This window comes from Neofelis nebulosa, chromosome 6 (assembly GCF_028018385.1).
Source record: "Neofelis nebulosa isolate mNeoNeb1 chromosome 6, mNeoNeb1.pri, whole genome shotgun sequence".
NCBI lineage: Eukaryota > Metazoa > Chordata > Mammalia > Carnivora > Felidae > Neofelis > Neofelis nebulosa.
In genome coordinates, this window is record NC_080787.1 from 62,025,086 (window position 1) to 62,041,440 (window position 16,355).

The following is a 16,355-nucleotide window of genomic DNA, read 5'->3' on the forward strand; positions in this document are numbered from 1 at the left end:
AGAGAGCGTGAGCGCAGGAGGGTCAGAGAGAGAGGGAGACAGAATCTAAAGTAGGCTCCAGGCTCTGAGCTGTCAGCACAGAGCCTGACGTGGGGCTCGAACTCACAAACTGTGAGATCATGACCTGAGCCGAAGTTGGTCGCTTAACCGACTGAAACACCCAGGCGCCCAAGGGAATAAAATATTTTTAAGTTTGCGTTTCTTATGCCACAGTTGATTTATAAAATCAATATGCTTTTTATTAATCATTCGGTTAATCCTGAATGGAAGTCTTCATGTCTCAAGATGCTGGGATGCTTCTCACAGAAGGACAAATTCTCACAAGGAAAGGATAGAAGTGACTCCAAGATAGAGCTGCTAGATTTAGCAAATAAAAATATAGGATGCCCAGTTAAATTAAATTTTCAAGTAAATGTTGAATAATTTTTTGTATAGATATTTTCTAAATTAGTATGTGCTTTTCTTATTGATATCTTAGCCCCACTCCAGACCTATTAAATCAGTGTCTGGGAATGGGGACCAAGACATCTGTTTTCTAAAAAGTTCATCAGTGATTCTAATGTGCAGCTAAGGTTGAGAATCACTGTGCCTAATGATTATTTATTAATCAAACCACCTATGTGATATATGCAATAACAATTACACCGCCACACCATACAACAAATCCAGAGATGGATAAACTTTAGCCCTTGTGCATCCTGTTAGCCACAGTAATCTTTGGTTAAGAATTACTACCGACTTTTCAACCTTACCCTGATCTCCACTTTGGCTTCCTATTTCCTATATTGGAGAGTAAGCTATAGGCGCATTACCCATTTCATTTCTTCATGTCAAGGTCATCAGTAAATGTGTGTAAAAATAAAAATAATGTCTATTTGGGGTGCCTGGGTGGCTCAGTCGGTTAAGCATCTGACTGACTCTTGATTTTGGCTTAGGTCACGATCTCATGGTTCATGAGTTCTAGCCCTGCACCAGGCTCTTCACTGACAGTGAGGAGCCTGCTTGGGATTCTGTCTCCCTCTCTCTCTGACCCTCCCCTGTTTGTGCTCTTTCTCTCTCTCTCTCTCTCTCTAAAAGAAAGAAATAAACTTAAAAAATAATAATAATGTCTATTATAAAACTGCATAATATGGAAATGTTTAATTTGCTATGTAATAGGCATTATGTTTCATCTCATAAAAAACATACAAGATGGTTGAGGATGCTAAATGAGTGGTTAGGAAATTTTTTGTCAGGAAACACAGTCATCTGCTTTCTTGGTATGCTAGTTAACTTTTCTGGGCCACCATTTCTTCATCGGTAAAACTGATAACTTGATTTGGTAACTGTCTAGTCTAAAATATCTATAGTCTGATGTTTAAAATGTCCCTTGGAAAAACTAAGATGGAAACATATAACTTATTAGATGATCAATATCTTCTGACTATTGTTATTAGAGATGTGCATTTTAATAAGAACATTGTGGAAATGAAATAGATTATTGTAGTATTTTTGCTCCATACTTGTCATTAGGGAGAATTCTTATATACAATTAAATGCAGACTAAAAATTGCAGTCTACAATTTATAGCAACACTGTGAACTTTTCAAAATACTGAAACTCAGTTTTGGAGAAAGTAAATGTGTCTTGCTTTCAGCTCACTGGCAGGAATAATCAATGACCTATTTGGTGTCATGAAGTGGGGACAACAAAACTTCATGAATTTTAATTAAGATTTAGCTTGTCCAATGGACATAGAAACATCTCTCAATACTATCTGCTAGCAACTGACATTATTTCTATAAGTGACTAAAGAGTGGCTTTTTAAAAAAAAAATAATTAGTAGGCTATTAAGTTACATATTTTTTTCCTTCTAATCTCTGCCCTGGGATAAGTACATTCCACATTTTAACTTTTCTTGTTTTTTAATTTTACTATAAAAGATAGTGATTGATGATTATTTTCCTAAATTTAAAATTTTTGGAATATGTCACAATTTACAGATATATTTTATCAAATACATCTCAATATTTTAACCCTGAAGAAGAAATAAATGTGTCATTAAATACTATATATAATAGTTGTAAAGGGATGAGAAATAGCCAGTTCTCAAATATATGTTATTTGTTCACCATTAAATAATACAAGAAATGAGTAGGTTCATTGTCACCCATAAGTAGTTTTAGTATTTATGATTCAAGTACATTATTCAATTTATCTTTTCATTGAGCTAAAGGAAAATCAACTTGAAAACATAAGTGAACCTATATCCATGTCTTCTGATGTGCCCATTGTACATCAAAATTATTATGAATATTGTTCTGATGCACAAACACAAATGGCAAAATTTGTGCAATGTAGATGAAAATTGGAATTCAGCATCATTTCAGTGACTATGCCAATTAAAAACGTATGTCAATATCTGCAGCAGAAAAAGCAATCACTGTTATTTTCTAATTAGTCAGGCCTTTTGTCCTTCATTAGAGACATCAAAGGCTGTCAGCAAATTCAAAAATCTTTAATAACCCAAAGTGTTTAATATTCCAAACACTAAAATATTCCAAAGATAGGTCTGAACTTCCTGCCCATCTCTGTTCTGCTTTAGGACCCCAAGTTTGCCCAGTATTTCCCAAGCTGAAAACTGTTTGAAAAGCAGATTCTTTGAAGAAACAAATTATCTTTTATAATAGAAGTTTAAATAATATACCATTTGAAAATGTTGTCTTCATGATGAAAAGATTATATGTACTTGATCTTACAAAGTTCAGGTACATATTTTGATATTTACCATAAACTTTATGTTTTGTTACTCACTTTTATATTCTTAATATTTATTTATTTATTTATTTATTTTTTTTTTTTCAACGTTTTTTATTTTTATTTTTGGGACAGAGAGAGACAGAGCATGAATGGGGGAGGGGCAGAGAGAGAGGGAGACACAGAATCGGAAACAGGCTCCAGGCTCCGAGCCATCAGCCCAGAGCCTGACACGGGGCTCGAACTCACGGACCGCGAGATCGTGACCTGGCTGAAGTCGGACGCTTAACCGACTGCGCCACCCAGGCGCCCCTATTCTTAATATTTATTATGTGAATATTAAAATTGCTTTTAACATTCTTAAGATTATTTGTGATATCTTCTTAATCAAATTTCTGAGTTTTGCCTGTATTTTATTGCATTTTCTTTCTGTTCTTTCTATATAAACAATTCTATTACCTTTCTTCTAATCTCTTTGAAATTATTACTTTCTTCTAATGATCAAGTTAAATACTTTGTTAGTTATTTACACTTCATATTTTCTAATATGTGCTTTAAAGAATATAAATTCCATTTTCTGTAATACTGTTTTATCTGTATCCAAATACCTAAATATATTATAATATATATTTATTTTATTTTGTCGAATGTAAGAACAGCTTTTTAACTTCCTTTTTTTTTTTTTTTTTTTTTTTTTTTTTGGTCATAAACTAACATGCTCCCTGATAGTAGGACTAATTTTGTCTGCTTTGTTCATTGTTGTATGCTCGCAATCAGAATAGAGCCTGGGACATAATAAACCTCAGTAATTAATTATTTGGTTCTAGAGGTTTCAGCAGTCTTGAACTATTTTTTACATCATTAAATTTCTTTGATATTGGTGTAAATCGAGCCACCATACACTTTTTGCACAGACTGGCATTTTCAATTTATCACAGTATTTTTTTCCCACCTGTTCCTTGGGTTGGATAAAAGTTCTTTTATTATTAATATTTTTCAGTTTATGAGTGTAAAGTGATTCCAGGTTTCCTTTCACAGATTGTGCAAGCACCTAGGGAATCATTTGCATTAGGGTCCTTTTTCTGTTTTTATGACTTGGGGAGACCCAAATAATCTTCTGACCCTGTATATTTGGTAAAATCTAGGCTGCAATTTCTAGAGAACATACAAATACATATTTAAGCCTGCTACCACTTGAGTTGTCAGTATTTTAGCGGGACTATACAATCTATTTCTAATTGCCTTTTTCATTTCTAGCCTCTAGCAGTTTCTACTTCTTTCTTTTGAGTTTTGGTACATATTAAAATTTCCTTTATCATGTTTTATCTAGCATTTGCAAGTGGTTGTGTTAATCTCTGTTGTTGAAAGTTCATAAGCTTTCTTTAGATTAAGTCTTGATTTAAAATGAATGTACCCAAGTTTTGCTGACCTAAGAACTGTTCTATTTCTTTAAGGAAAATGTATACAAATTAAAGGATTATCCTCTAAAAGCTATCATAACTCTCTTATTTCAGAATTCCTATAGCACTTACTGTTACACCCATAGATTGAGCACCACCAGGAAAGAGTTTCTCCTCTCAAACACATTCTTCCTTATTATCATGAAAAAACTGTATTTATCCTAATTTAAGGTTGTTCTTAGGGTTCAAAATTGAACATATTTTACCTTTTGTTATTCTTGACAACTAACATTACATCATAGCCTGATAACTGCCAGTATGGCCAAAGCCACGGTCCTTTAACAGTACATTTATTCATAAATATTTGTTGTACTTTTACTACTTGTCAAACACTATTTGTTATTATTTACTGTTAGTTGCTGAAGGTATAGAGCTACATAATGTAGACAAAGCCCTTGCCATCATGGATCTTTATTTTCAAAAGGGTGGGGGGGATCAAAAAGGGCAAAGTCTGGTTAACTCAGACACAACTCAATCCTTCACTCTTATTGTCAAGTAGAGACAAAAGGCACTGAGACTGGCACATCACTATGTAACTAACTATAGGTGTGGGAGGCACAGGCTGAGAGAAAAAGATTATTTTAGAAATTCTAGCAGAATGCAGTTGGGGTTTTACAATGAATACATCTTGCTAGTTGAAGTGTTCTAGCCTAGCTAGACTGAGTTCTTACCTTGGGATTTGGATATTTTTTATTGGTTCAACTTTTGAGCATGCCATTCACACTAACCTCATTAGTATTCAATGCTGGAGCACTCAGGGGCAGCGGGGTGGCTCAGTCACTTAAGCATTCGACTCCCAGTTTTGGCTCAGGTCATGGTCTCACGGTTATGAGTTCAAGGCCCACATGGAGCTCTGTGCTGACAGCGTGCAGCCTGCTATGGATTCTCTCTCTCTCTCTCTCTCTCTGTGCCCCTCCCAGCTCACACACTCTTTCTCTCTCTCTCAAAAGGCAAACAAACAAACAAACAAATAAACGAACACTGGAGCCCTTACCAAATCATCTTAGCTGACTTCCATTTACTGATATTGATCCTCAGATATTCTAGGCTTAAGAAACTCTTGTCCATGTCTTGCCTATAAATCTAGAACCCTCCCTCAAAACTCATGTTTTTCTCAACATGTTTTTGTTTGTTTGTTTTTACTTTCCTTTGCTCAAGGGCCCTTGGTTGGAAGTTCATTCTTCTTTGGAGCTGAACTATTCTAATGATAAACCCTGGGACTATTCTCAAGTTTCTCTACACTCCCTCCAAGGTGATGAGAACCTTTTTATATGCTGCCAAGAAGGTTTGCTGACTTTCATTCTTGGTTTTCAATTGCTTGTTTATCACACTCAGCCTTTTTTTTTTTTCTAGATGACAATGGAGTTTGGCAATAGCATACAACCTATTCTACATGTTTTTTTCCAGGCTCTTGTTGAGCCCTTTTCAATCTACAAATGCATGGATTTCGGTTCTCAAAAATGCTATTCAAATATTCCATTATTAATTTTTTCCTTCGTGTTATTTCCTTCTGAGAGTACTAAACATCAAATGTTGGATCATCTGAAACTTTTATTAATTTTCTCATCTGATCATCTCATATTGCATCCTTGTGATTTTTGAGGTAGGGAGGGCATCTGCCTTCTGGGAAACTTTCTTAATTTTATCATTCAAGCTTTCCCTTTAATTTTTAATTCATATATATATATATATTTAGTTTCCAAAAGCTCTTATGTTCTTTGAATTTACTTTCCATAGCATGCTATTTTGTGGTTGTTGTTTTAAGTGTCTGTATATGTTGCTTACTTCTCTTAATTGAGGTTACCAATTGTACTTTTTAAGCTTTTTTTCATATTTTATTTTATTATTTTTGTAACAAATGTATTTATCTATTTATCTATTTAATTTATTGTCAAATTGGCTTACCTACAACACCCAGTGCTCATCCCAACAAGTGCCCCCCTCAATACCCATCACCCATTTTCCTTCTCCTCCACTCCCCTGTTCCCCCTTTGTTTGTTCTCTGTATTTGAGAGTCTCTTGTGGTTTGCCTCCCTCCCTCTCATTTGTAACTATTTTTTTCCCCTTCCTTTACCCCATGGTCTTCTGTTAAGTTTCTCAAGATCCACATATGAGTGAAAACATGATATTTGTCCTCTGACTGACTTATTTCACTCAGCATAATACCTCCCAGTTCCATCCACATTGCTGCAAATGACATGATTTCATTCTTTCTCATTGCCAAGTAGTATTCCATTGTGTATATAAGCCACATCTTCTTTATCCATTCATCAGTTGGTGGACACTTTTGAAGCTTTTTACTTGTCCTTCGGCTCCTGCACTGCCTTCAATTCCTCTGAGTTCCTCTTAGTGTTTCTTTATTTGATCCTTTTAATGTTAGAGTTCTCCAGATGTCTAGTGATCCCTGTCTGATCCTATTTAAGAGTGAGGCACTAAATATCAGATCGCAAGTTTGTTGTGAATTTGCAAATTTTAAGGGTCAGGTATAGATGAAGGTGACTAAGGAGGGACATGACTATTTCATCAGTATCTCCAACAGGTAATGTGCCCTTCCCCAGGGAGGAAGGATTGGTGCTTTCTGTAGCCTGAAAATTATGAATTTGAGGGCCTGTCCTCTGGCAGCTGAGTAGGAAGAGGGGTTTGGATCCTCACCATTTAATGTGTAGATAGACATCATTCCTTGGGGTCAGCACTGTACTCCCCACATTAGTAGTGCATCCTGTTCACAATTCCAAATTTCTTCTGTTTTAAACTTTCTTGAGGATAAATTTTCAATATTCTGCTTATTTGTGCATATGCTTGTGAAAAAGGGTTAGAGGGAATAACTGAGTACTTGGGAAGAAAGTATATCTAGGTGTTTAAATCTTTCTAACAGTGGCATTCAAGAGCCTTCCTTTTTCAGCTCCACCTTCAACCTTGCCTTCACAGGTAGTAATTCCCTCCAATTCTTCATCCTTTTAAGAATACTTCAGGATTTTTTTATTCTTTTAAGAATAATTCAGAAATTAAGAATGTTTCTTAATTTCTTTCCCTACAGTCACTTTCTCTTGTCTGCAAAGTTAACAAAAAATTACAGCTTCCATCATTCAATTAACATTTTTTTTGTGTGCGTGTGGTGTCCTGTCTTTTTCTTTTGTTCTATGAAATTATTGTCTTTCAAAATATCCCTTATATAGCTATTTTAGTAGTGTTTGTGGAATTTGCAGTGGTAAAGACATGTATGTTCAACTTGCTACATAACCAAAAAGTCCATAAGTCACCTCGAAAAATGATTTCAATGATCAGTCTCTCATTCAGCACTCATATCCAGTTATTCTTTATTGTTTTTAATTTTTTTAAGTTCATTTATTTGAGAGAGAGAGCATGAGCAGGGGAATGGAAGAGATAAAGGGAGAGAGAGAATCCCAAGCAGGCTCTGCACTGTCAGCATGGCGCCCAACATGGGGCTCGAACTCAAGAACTCATGAACGATGAGATCACGACCTGAGCTGTAACCAAGAGATGGACACTCAACCAACTGAGCCACCCAGGTGCCCCTCCAGTCATTCCACTTTAATTCTTTTTTTTTTTTTTTTAATTTTTTTTTCAACGTTTTTTATTTATTTTTGGGACAGAGAGAGACAGAGCATGAACGGGGGAGGGGCAGAGAGAGAGGGAGACACAGAATCGGAAACAGGCTCCAGGCTCCGAGCCATCAGCCCAGAGCCCGACGCGGGGCTTGAACTCACGGACCGCGAGATCGTGACCTGGCTGAAGTCGGACGCTCAACCGACTGCGCCACCCAGGCGCCCCCATTCCACTTTAATTCAAACACAGAAATACATCTCCAGTAAGCCCACTATTCTCTATTCCTTGTGCTATTATGTCACTATAATATTTGACCTGAGTTACATTTCCAATATTGTCCTAACAAATTCCATTCTTCAATTGCAACAAATATGTTTATCTTTCTAAAAAAAACAAACATGACTATGTCATTCTCTTTCTCAAAATTTTTCAATAATTCCTCTAATTCCTAAGAATAATGTCTAAAGTTCTTAGTGGTGCACGCAAAATGCATAATAATCCAACTCTCAGCCACCACAGAACTTGGATTCTACTCAAAAACCATCCCTTTGCCTTGCCCAACCAGATGACTATGAACATGGGGTTATGCGCACACACACACACACACACACACACACACACACACACATGCTCACATGCTCCATGAGTATCAAGCTATTTTCAGTTCTATAAATATGCACATTTTTCTTTTATGCTGTACTACCTACCCTAATTCCTCTATCAAAATCATCTCTTTCTTCACAGTCTTCATATTGTAGTTTAGCTATAATTCATACCAAGGTATTTTCCTGACTCTGTATTACAGGACCTACATTCATGGTATTCTCTTTTTATTTTTTTTTTAATTTAAAAAATTTTTTAACGTTTATTTATTTTTGAGACGGAGAGAGACAGAGCATGAACAAGGGAGGGGCAGAGAGAGAGGGAGACACAGAATCTGAAACGGACTCCAGGCTCTGAGCTGTCAGCACAGAGCCGGACTCAGGGCTCAAATTCATGGACCGTGAGATCATGACCTGAGCCGAAGTCGGACGCTTAACCGACTGAGCCACCCAGGCGCCCCTGGTATTCTCTTTTTAGCCCAAGGTGTCATTCACCACACTGCATTCTTTTTTTCTTCCCTCTCTCTACTACCACCTGCTGTGCTTTACTCCCAAGACTGTATCCTCTTTAAAGGTGCTTATGCATTTCCTATATTCAATTTTAATTCCTTCCACACACTTAGCACATAGCCAATGCTCAATAAGTACTTGGGAAAAAACAAAACAAAACAAAGACTACTATAGGTGCCAAAAAAAAAAAAAAAAAAAAACTAGGGGAATGTGAATAATCTTTGTTATAATTAATTTGTGGGGATAAGCAACTTGTCATTTGATTCATTCTTTGTTTTTTATGAAGAAGCTACAACTAACAAATCCTGACACAAAACAGCCAATGAATCATTTATCATCAGACTTATTTTCTCATTAGATTCTTTTTTTAAATAAGAAATTTATCTTTTGGAAAGCACTAAGGGGATCTTTTTTACTTTGCTTTAATAGGTCTTACATGTAAAAACAAATAAAAGGAAAAGAATAGAGTTTGTGTTTAGTCATCAAAAGAACTGCAACAATATGGCAGAAATAGTAGAATGGGCCGTTATATATATTTTTTATTTCAAGACTATTAAAGCATAATAATTATTTATAGCATTTAAATGATGATCTAAATGAAATGAGAATTACAGATTCAAAGTTAGTTTGATTGTAAGACATGAAGAAGAAAAAATATGGGTGCACCTAATTATCAATTAGCAATCTCCTCATAAGCTGCAAAGAAGAAAAGAATACATATATTCTTATGACTATTCTATATGTCAAACACAAATGTAGCAGAAAGGAATACAGTTGGAGGGATTTTCTAATAAATTTGTGGCACTGAAACCAAGATAAATTTCAATAGATCCTTTACTGAAGATATTAAATAGTAGAGTAAAAGCATCCTACTTCAGTATCACTAAGTGTAGAAAAAGGAAACAAGAACATGAATATATTTTATTTTTTAACTGTTTCTTACCTGTATGTAATGCTTAATTTATAAAAAGGTTATCATTTTAAATATCAAATTGCTGGTGTCTTTTTTAAAGGCAAAGGGAGATCAAAATGATATTATGAAGAAGCATTTTTGTCTTTAATATTTTATCTATTTATTTATTTATGCATTTTGTTAATAAAATAAGAATGAAAATGGAAGGAAAAAATGATATGTCTACCCAGTTTAAAAACATCTTGTGTTATATTTTTAGATTTTATTTGCAAATTTATGACCAATATTTTATATGCATTTTTGCACATGCTAGAAACATCAGTTTTTACTTATTCTATTTATGCTTTCTCTCTTTTCACTGTAAATAAAAGTCTAAGAATTTTCATGGATTATAGCTTTTCCCATTCTCCTTTCATCATAGTTCATTGTTTTCCATAATGTACAAAAAAAGATATATAACATACCCAGTCCATTTCAGCTTAAGACCAGGAAAAATCTATAAAGTTTACAAGTCCTGTAAAACCCTTCAAAGGTAACTCTGCAAGGAAAAAGTACTGTTTTTTATGTTACTTTTTAAGTTGGCAAATAAACGTTAGTGAAATAATAATAATGAAATGGCTAAGTAGAGTTTTAAGTTGATGCATAAATGTTATTGAAATAATAAAAATTAAAAAACATGTTAGGTGTTCATTCACCAGGACCTAAAATTTACTGTTTATGCACAATGTTATTACTACAGAAAGGACATCAAGCACTGTAGACCATAAAGATTTTCTACTTCTTGATAATTGGCAAAGATAAATTTAAAATTTTTAAGAGGAAACTTCAGAATAGGGATAAACCACACAATGCAATATTTTCATGTTATTTAAGATTATACTTACATCTTAAGTAGTTAACTGGATAAGATATGTATAACCAAAGAGAAAATTTAGACAATTTGTGACTTTGAATTAGTGATGATTTAATTGTTAGCAGAAACTACAAACATTTTTTTGTATTATTTTGTGCTTAAAATTGTCTAAAACCTGTATAAAAATCCAAACTAATAAATATATTTCATTGTTTCAAATACTAAATTCAATGTTTGCCAAGCTTAAGACCTATTTTAAAGAAAACACTATTCTCATGGCCTACCGTGTTGTACTGAATTATTTCTAGTATATCATTTAAATAGCAGCAAACTTAAAACATGCCAAAAACTCTATATACTTGTAGTTTTCACAGAACTATATGACCAGGGAAAATTTTGACATAGTACACACAGAACTACAAATCTAACAAAGTTTAAATTAACAGTAAGTTTATATGATTGATGAAGTTGTTTGTTGAATTGTATTGACTTTTGCAACATGACTATGATATTCACCATCATCATGCATATGCTGTGGAGTTCAACCCATCTATATTCCTCTTTGCCTTATAATGACTCAATTCTTTCACACTTTTGTGTATTAAAATTATTGTGAAATCTTCACTCATCCTGTTGTAATGTGATGTCAGGTGGCTATTGCTTGGCTCCATTTCCAAATATACAAAATAACACTGTCCAAATTATTTTCTATTAACCTCTGATGATGAAAGTAATACTACTAGGCTACAAAGTAATGGGAAACAGAAATATGCATGTGAGCCATAATATTCTGTGCCAGTACCTGATTACACACTCACAATCCAAATAATTGGGAAATAATTGGGTTTTGAGATATTGATAAATATTAAAATATTAAATTAAGATCATTACAGTAGATAATTGTTAGACATAAAGCATATGTCCTTGGGCCCTAGTCCAGAAAACACTACCAAAGAGTCACCATAAGGGTTAGATAATACCTAAAGTTAGGCAACATTAAAATGTGATAAGGGACTTAATTTTTATGTCCTATAGTAATTTCTAGGATTAGAGTGAGGTCATTTGCCTTTGAAAAATTAACAAAGGATAAAAGATATAGAAATAAACCTGAAGTGCCAAAGTATGGAAAATTCAAATATTTTAAGGAGTCAGTGTTTTCAGTTCAGCAAAATTGATGTGTAACTTTGAACAAAATTTATTTCACATAGTGTGCTATTAAATTTATAATGTTAGAACAAGAAAGACTTCCCAAAGGGTTTCTCTGTAAATATGTATATATATATATATATATGCACACATATTTTCCATATATATGTGTATATATATATATATATATATATATATATATATACATATATATGAAAGATCTTTAGTAATTATCTAAATATCCAGGATATACAGAGAAATGTAAATCTCTATGCTGAAGCAAAAACTTATTCATATACAACTCAAAACTGATGTATGGAAGTCACTTAGACAATAAATGCATCTGACTGCTATTTCTACATTTGCCATGCTACTTATCATTATATGACCTTAACAAGAACACCACCTCCTACTATTAGTTATAAGAATAAATGGTATATTGAAATGCAAGAAATAAATGGTTCTTTACTGGAAAATAACTATGTAAATATCTTAGGCCTTGTGTTTATCAGTGTAAAGCAATTAATTCTATTTTTATCTACATTTTACTACTTGTTTGGGATACAGTAATAAAATATTTACAAGTTAAAACTACAAAAAGTTGATTGATATTGTACAGTTTTGGGGAATGTACTGATGTAGAGGATCTTATTTGGTCAGTGGAAGATGTAAAAGCCCTTTAGTAGCTGAAAAAAAAATGTTCAAATGTATATTTAACAATCTTATCTAAATGTGGTTTTAATAGAGGGCTATAAATTAGCTGTTGAAGATATAACTAGATCTTGTCCTAGACCTGATAAAAAAAACATTAACTTTGATAGCTACTTTTCATTTTATTTATGGTTTCAAGTTCGATGGCTTGAGTTTCACGAGTAAATATTCCAGTGAATGTTTTTACTTTTATTGGTGTCCAGTCACTAGAATAAATTTCCCCTTCCTCATCTATTTTATTATTATATAAGTTCCAATTCTTTTTATTTCTTGGAATAGGACAACTCAAATAATTAATCGCCATAGCTATGATATTTTGAAAGCAAATCACAGGAAACATAATTGAGATATAGACTGTCATTATTTTATCCTACACACACACACACACACACACACACACACACACACAAACTAAACATCTCTTCTTCACTTTGAGCTTTTGTACTACAGGGACAGGAGTAGAAGTTGGCTTTTATTTTTAAAGAACACAGAGTATGATATTTGGGTTTCCTGGAGAAATGTAAACCAGGCAACAGTCTCTGAGAAAGAGCAAGATGGAGGAGAAAGTTGAAGATAGAGAAGTAAATATCTCAAGTATAAGAGAGGAAACAATTTCTGAGGGGTGGTATTTCTGTAGTATTCTTTAGTAGGGTATGTTGTCCTACCCTGCTAGGGTTTTAGAGTGGAGGGCATTTGATTCAGAAAAAAAAAGAATGTGGCACTTCTTATAAACATATACACACTTAGGTCTGCTATATATATAAGGACCACATCCAGCATTGCTAAGAGACTATAGTCAGGGCGCATGCATAGTATAATGGTAGCAATCTACAGAGATGAAGCAAGATGATTTTCAGACAAGAATGTTGACTCGGTTGCAGTATGACATATAGGGATGAGTCTGGAGTAACTACTGGTTTAGAATATACCGCTAAGTCTATGCTGAAACTAAAGTTGATTTAAAATGCTTACGTGATAAAGAGAATAAAACAAAGAGAAAACAAGACACATCTGGATGGTAATGAGTCAAATAAAGAAGACTAAGACATGCTTCTGAAAAGTCTATTCTGCATCCAAGTCACATAATAAGTTATTGATGTTTTGTTCCATAACGGAAGACTGTGCTTTTTATGTGGAAGCAATTATCCTAGGAATCTATTCAATGCCTCAGATTTATATGGGGCTTGTGGGATGGAGCATTCATTAAGAGACACACGGGCTTCTGATGAAAGGAATCATTGAGTAAATAGTAAGGAAAGAAACATCTAATTGGTTGTTTTCCCAGTGAGTTGCTTTCCCACTATTCCCAGGAAGGAGAGACTAGTAGTGTGTTTTTTTTTAAATTTTTTTTTTTCAACGTTTTTTATTTTAGTTTTTGGGACAGAGAGAGACAGAGCATGAACGGGGGAGGGGCAGAGAGAGAGGGAGACACAGAATCGGAAACAGGCTCCAGGCTCCGAGCCATCAGCCCAGAGCCCGACGCGGGGCTCGAACTCACGGACCGTGAGATCGTGACCTGGCTGAAGTCGGACGCCCAACCGACTGCGCCACCCAGGCGCCCCTAGTAGTGTGTTTTTAAAAGCCCATTGAAGAAAGAAAATGTAAGGCATACCAGCAAGGGTAGGAGTTAGAGATTTGGTAGGGCAATCCACTACGTGAAAAAGAGATTTAATGTGGGGCACCTGGGTGGCTCAGTTGGTTAAGCGTCAGACTTCTGATTTCGGCTCAGGTCATGATTTCATAGTTTGTGAGTTAGAGCCCACATTGGGATCTGTGCTGACAGTGTGGAGTCTGCTTGGGATTCTCTGTCTCTGTCTCTGTCTCTGTCTCTGTCTCTGTCTCTGTCTCTGTCTCTGTCTCTATCTCTCTCTCTGACCCTCCCCTGCTCGTGCTGATTCTCTCTCTCAAAATAAATAAATAAACTTAAAGAAAGAGATTTAATGTAACCCCCAAGTTATCTGATACAAAATTGAATTTCAGGTTTTGAAATAATAGGGACCAGCCCCTACTCCCCCACCGCCCCAAGTTCCAAGGAGAAAGGGCAGAACCAAGGGGGCAAATAACAACCTGACACACACAGAGATCTTCTGAGGTATCTAAGCTGCCAATTCTGGCCAAGGGTCGCAAAGCCAAGTTGAGCCACAAAGGGCAGAACTGCCTCTCCTCAAATTAATGATATAGACCTGAGTTTGAATGGTTGTACTAAAAAGAAGAGTCCTTTACCTGAATATCCTACATACCTTTTAAACCTAAGACTTTTCATATGACCCTAGGTTATGTGAGAAATTCCAGGACACATTAATGAAATTCAATATTACACCATCCTATAATTTGGGGCTTGGAATTCACTTATATTTTAATTTAGAGAAATTAAGTAATAGGTATTTCTTACACTGGGGTATGGTGAGGGAAAATTCATGCCACTTATACTTTCATTGTCAATACTTTCCATGATAGTTACAAATATAACTGCTTCTCTAAAGCACTGTAGGGTTTCAAGCAAGGAGAAAGTCTGAGGGGCGTTCAGTCTACCAAACCTACCAATCCTAATTAGGTCAGTCAATATCAGGCAGTTCTACCTTCCAAATTCCAAATGTTGTGATATATGCTGTCCAGGACTTGGAAGCAAGCAGTTGGCTGAAAGAAATACTAGAATCCGATGCAGGAAAGGAAAGCAAAGCGAAGCTGGAAGAACAAACTTACTCTTCAAGAGCACAGGGTAGTGGGGTTAATTACATTAAGGAATGGGGCCCTGAAGGTATAGCCAGAACTGGCCAAAAAAAAAAAAATTAATCTTCATAAGTGATTCCAAGTTTAAAAATCTTAATTCACATTCAAAGCCACTTTTGTGGCCCCCAAAGTTATCTAAATACATTGTTTTGAACTTGGAAGTTTGGAATTAAATGGATGATTTTTCAGAGAAATCCTGACTGGTAAAGGAAAAGAAAACTATGAAGGTCAGTGACATCTATGGGCATTTCTGGTTTCCCAAGGCATGCTAATATTGTGCCTCCAAACCAAAGAGTGATAAAAAATGGTATATTTAACATTTCATATAGTAACATCTCACCTGGCCGACCAATTGTAGGAGATAAATCTTACTTACATTTTTTTCTTTGAACATAAGCTTATATTTATAGAACTAGCAGAAATAATATAAATCATAAAATACAAACTATAAGAATATGTTTTAATTTTCTATACATAATTCTGAAAAGAAATCTTAAATGAACTTAAAGTTTAACACCTGCATATAAGGGCTTGCATTTCCTCATCTTCCATATAAATCTTAAACAAGAGATAGACTCAAGAGATCACTAAACCACAAATGCAAACTGCCTACTCACGCTGCCAAAAAGCCAGATGGCATTCAAACTTAAAAAAAACAAAAACAAAAAAAAACCAAAAACAAAACAGAGAGAGAGAATGCTTTCCCAATTTCCAATACCCATATAACACCTGCCTACTCCAATTATTAGATACTCAAAAGAGATACTAAGAATGGGATATCTTATACATTATATAATTGTTATGAATAAACCAACGATATTTATGCATATTAAAACTATTCTGGGGCGCCTGGGTGGCTCAGTCGGTTAAGCGTCCGGCTTCGGCTCAGGTCATGATCTCACAGTCCGTGAGTTCAAGCCCCGCGTCGGGCTCTGTGCTGACAGCGCAGAGCCTGGAGCCTGCTTGGGATTCTGTGTCTCCCTCTCTCTCTGCCCCTCCCCTGCTCGTGCTCTGCCTCTCTCTGTCTCAAAAATAAATTTAAAAAAACATTTAAAAAATTTTAAAAACTATTCTTTCATTCATTATATTCTTTATAATTTTAATGATATTAAGTAATACACAATAAA

At 34.8% G+C, this 16,355-nt stretch overlaps 1 protein-coding gene across 1 annotated transcript in view; it reads right to left on the bottom strand.

Moving 5' to 3' along the window:
• Positions 1-15,815: 15,815 nt before the first annotated feature.
• The window catches only part of LOC131515421 (protein eyes shut homolog), a 319,079-nt gene continuing 318,539 nt past the window's right edge, over positions 15,816-16,355 (bottom strand). Inside the window, exon 12 of the mRNA XM_058736158.1 lies at positions 15,816-15,873. Coding sequence (XP_058592141.1) covers positions 15,816-15,873 — 58 coding nt within the window. The remainder of the gene's footprint in view (positions 15,874-16,355) is intronic.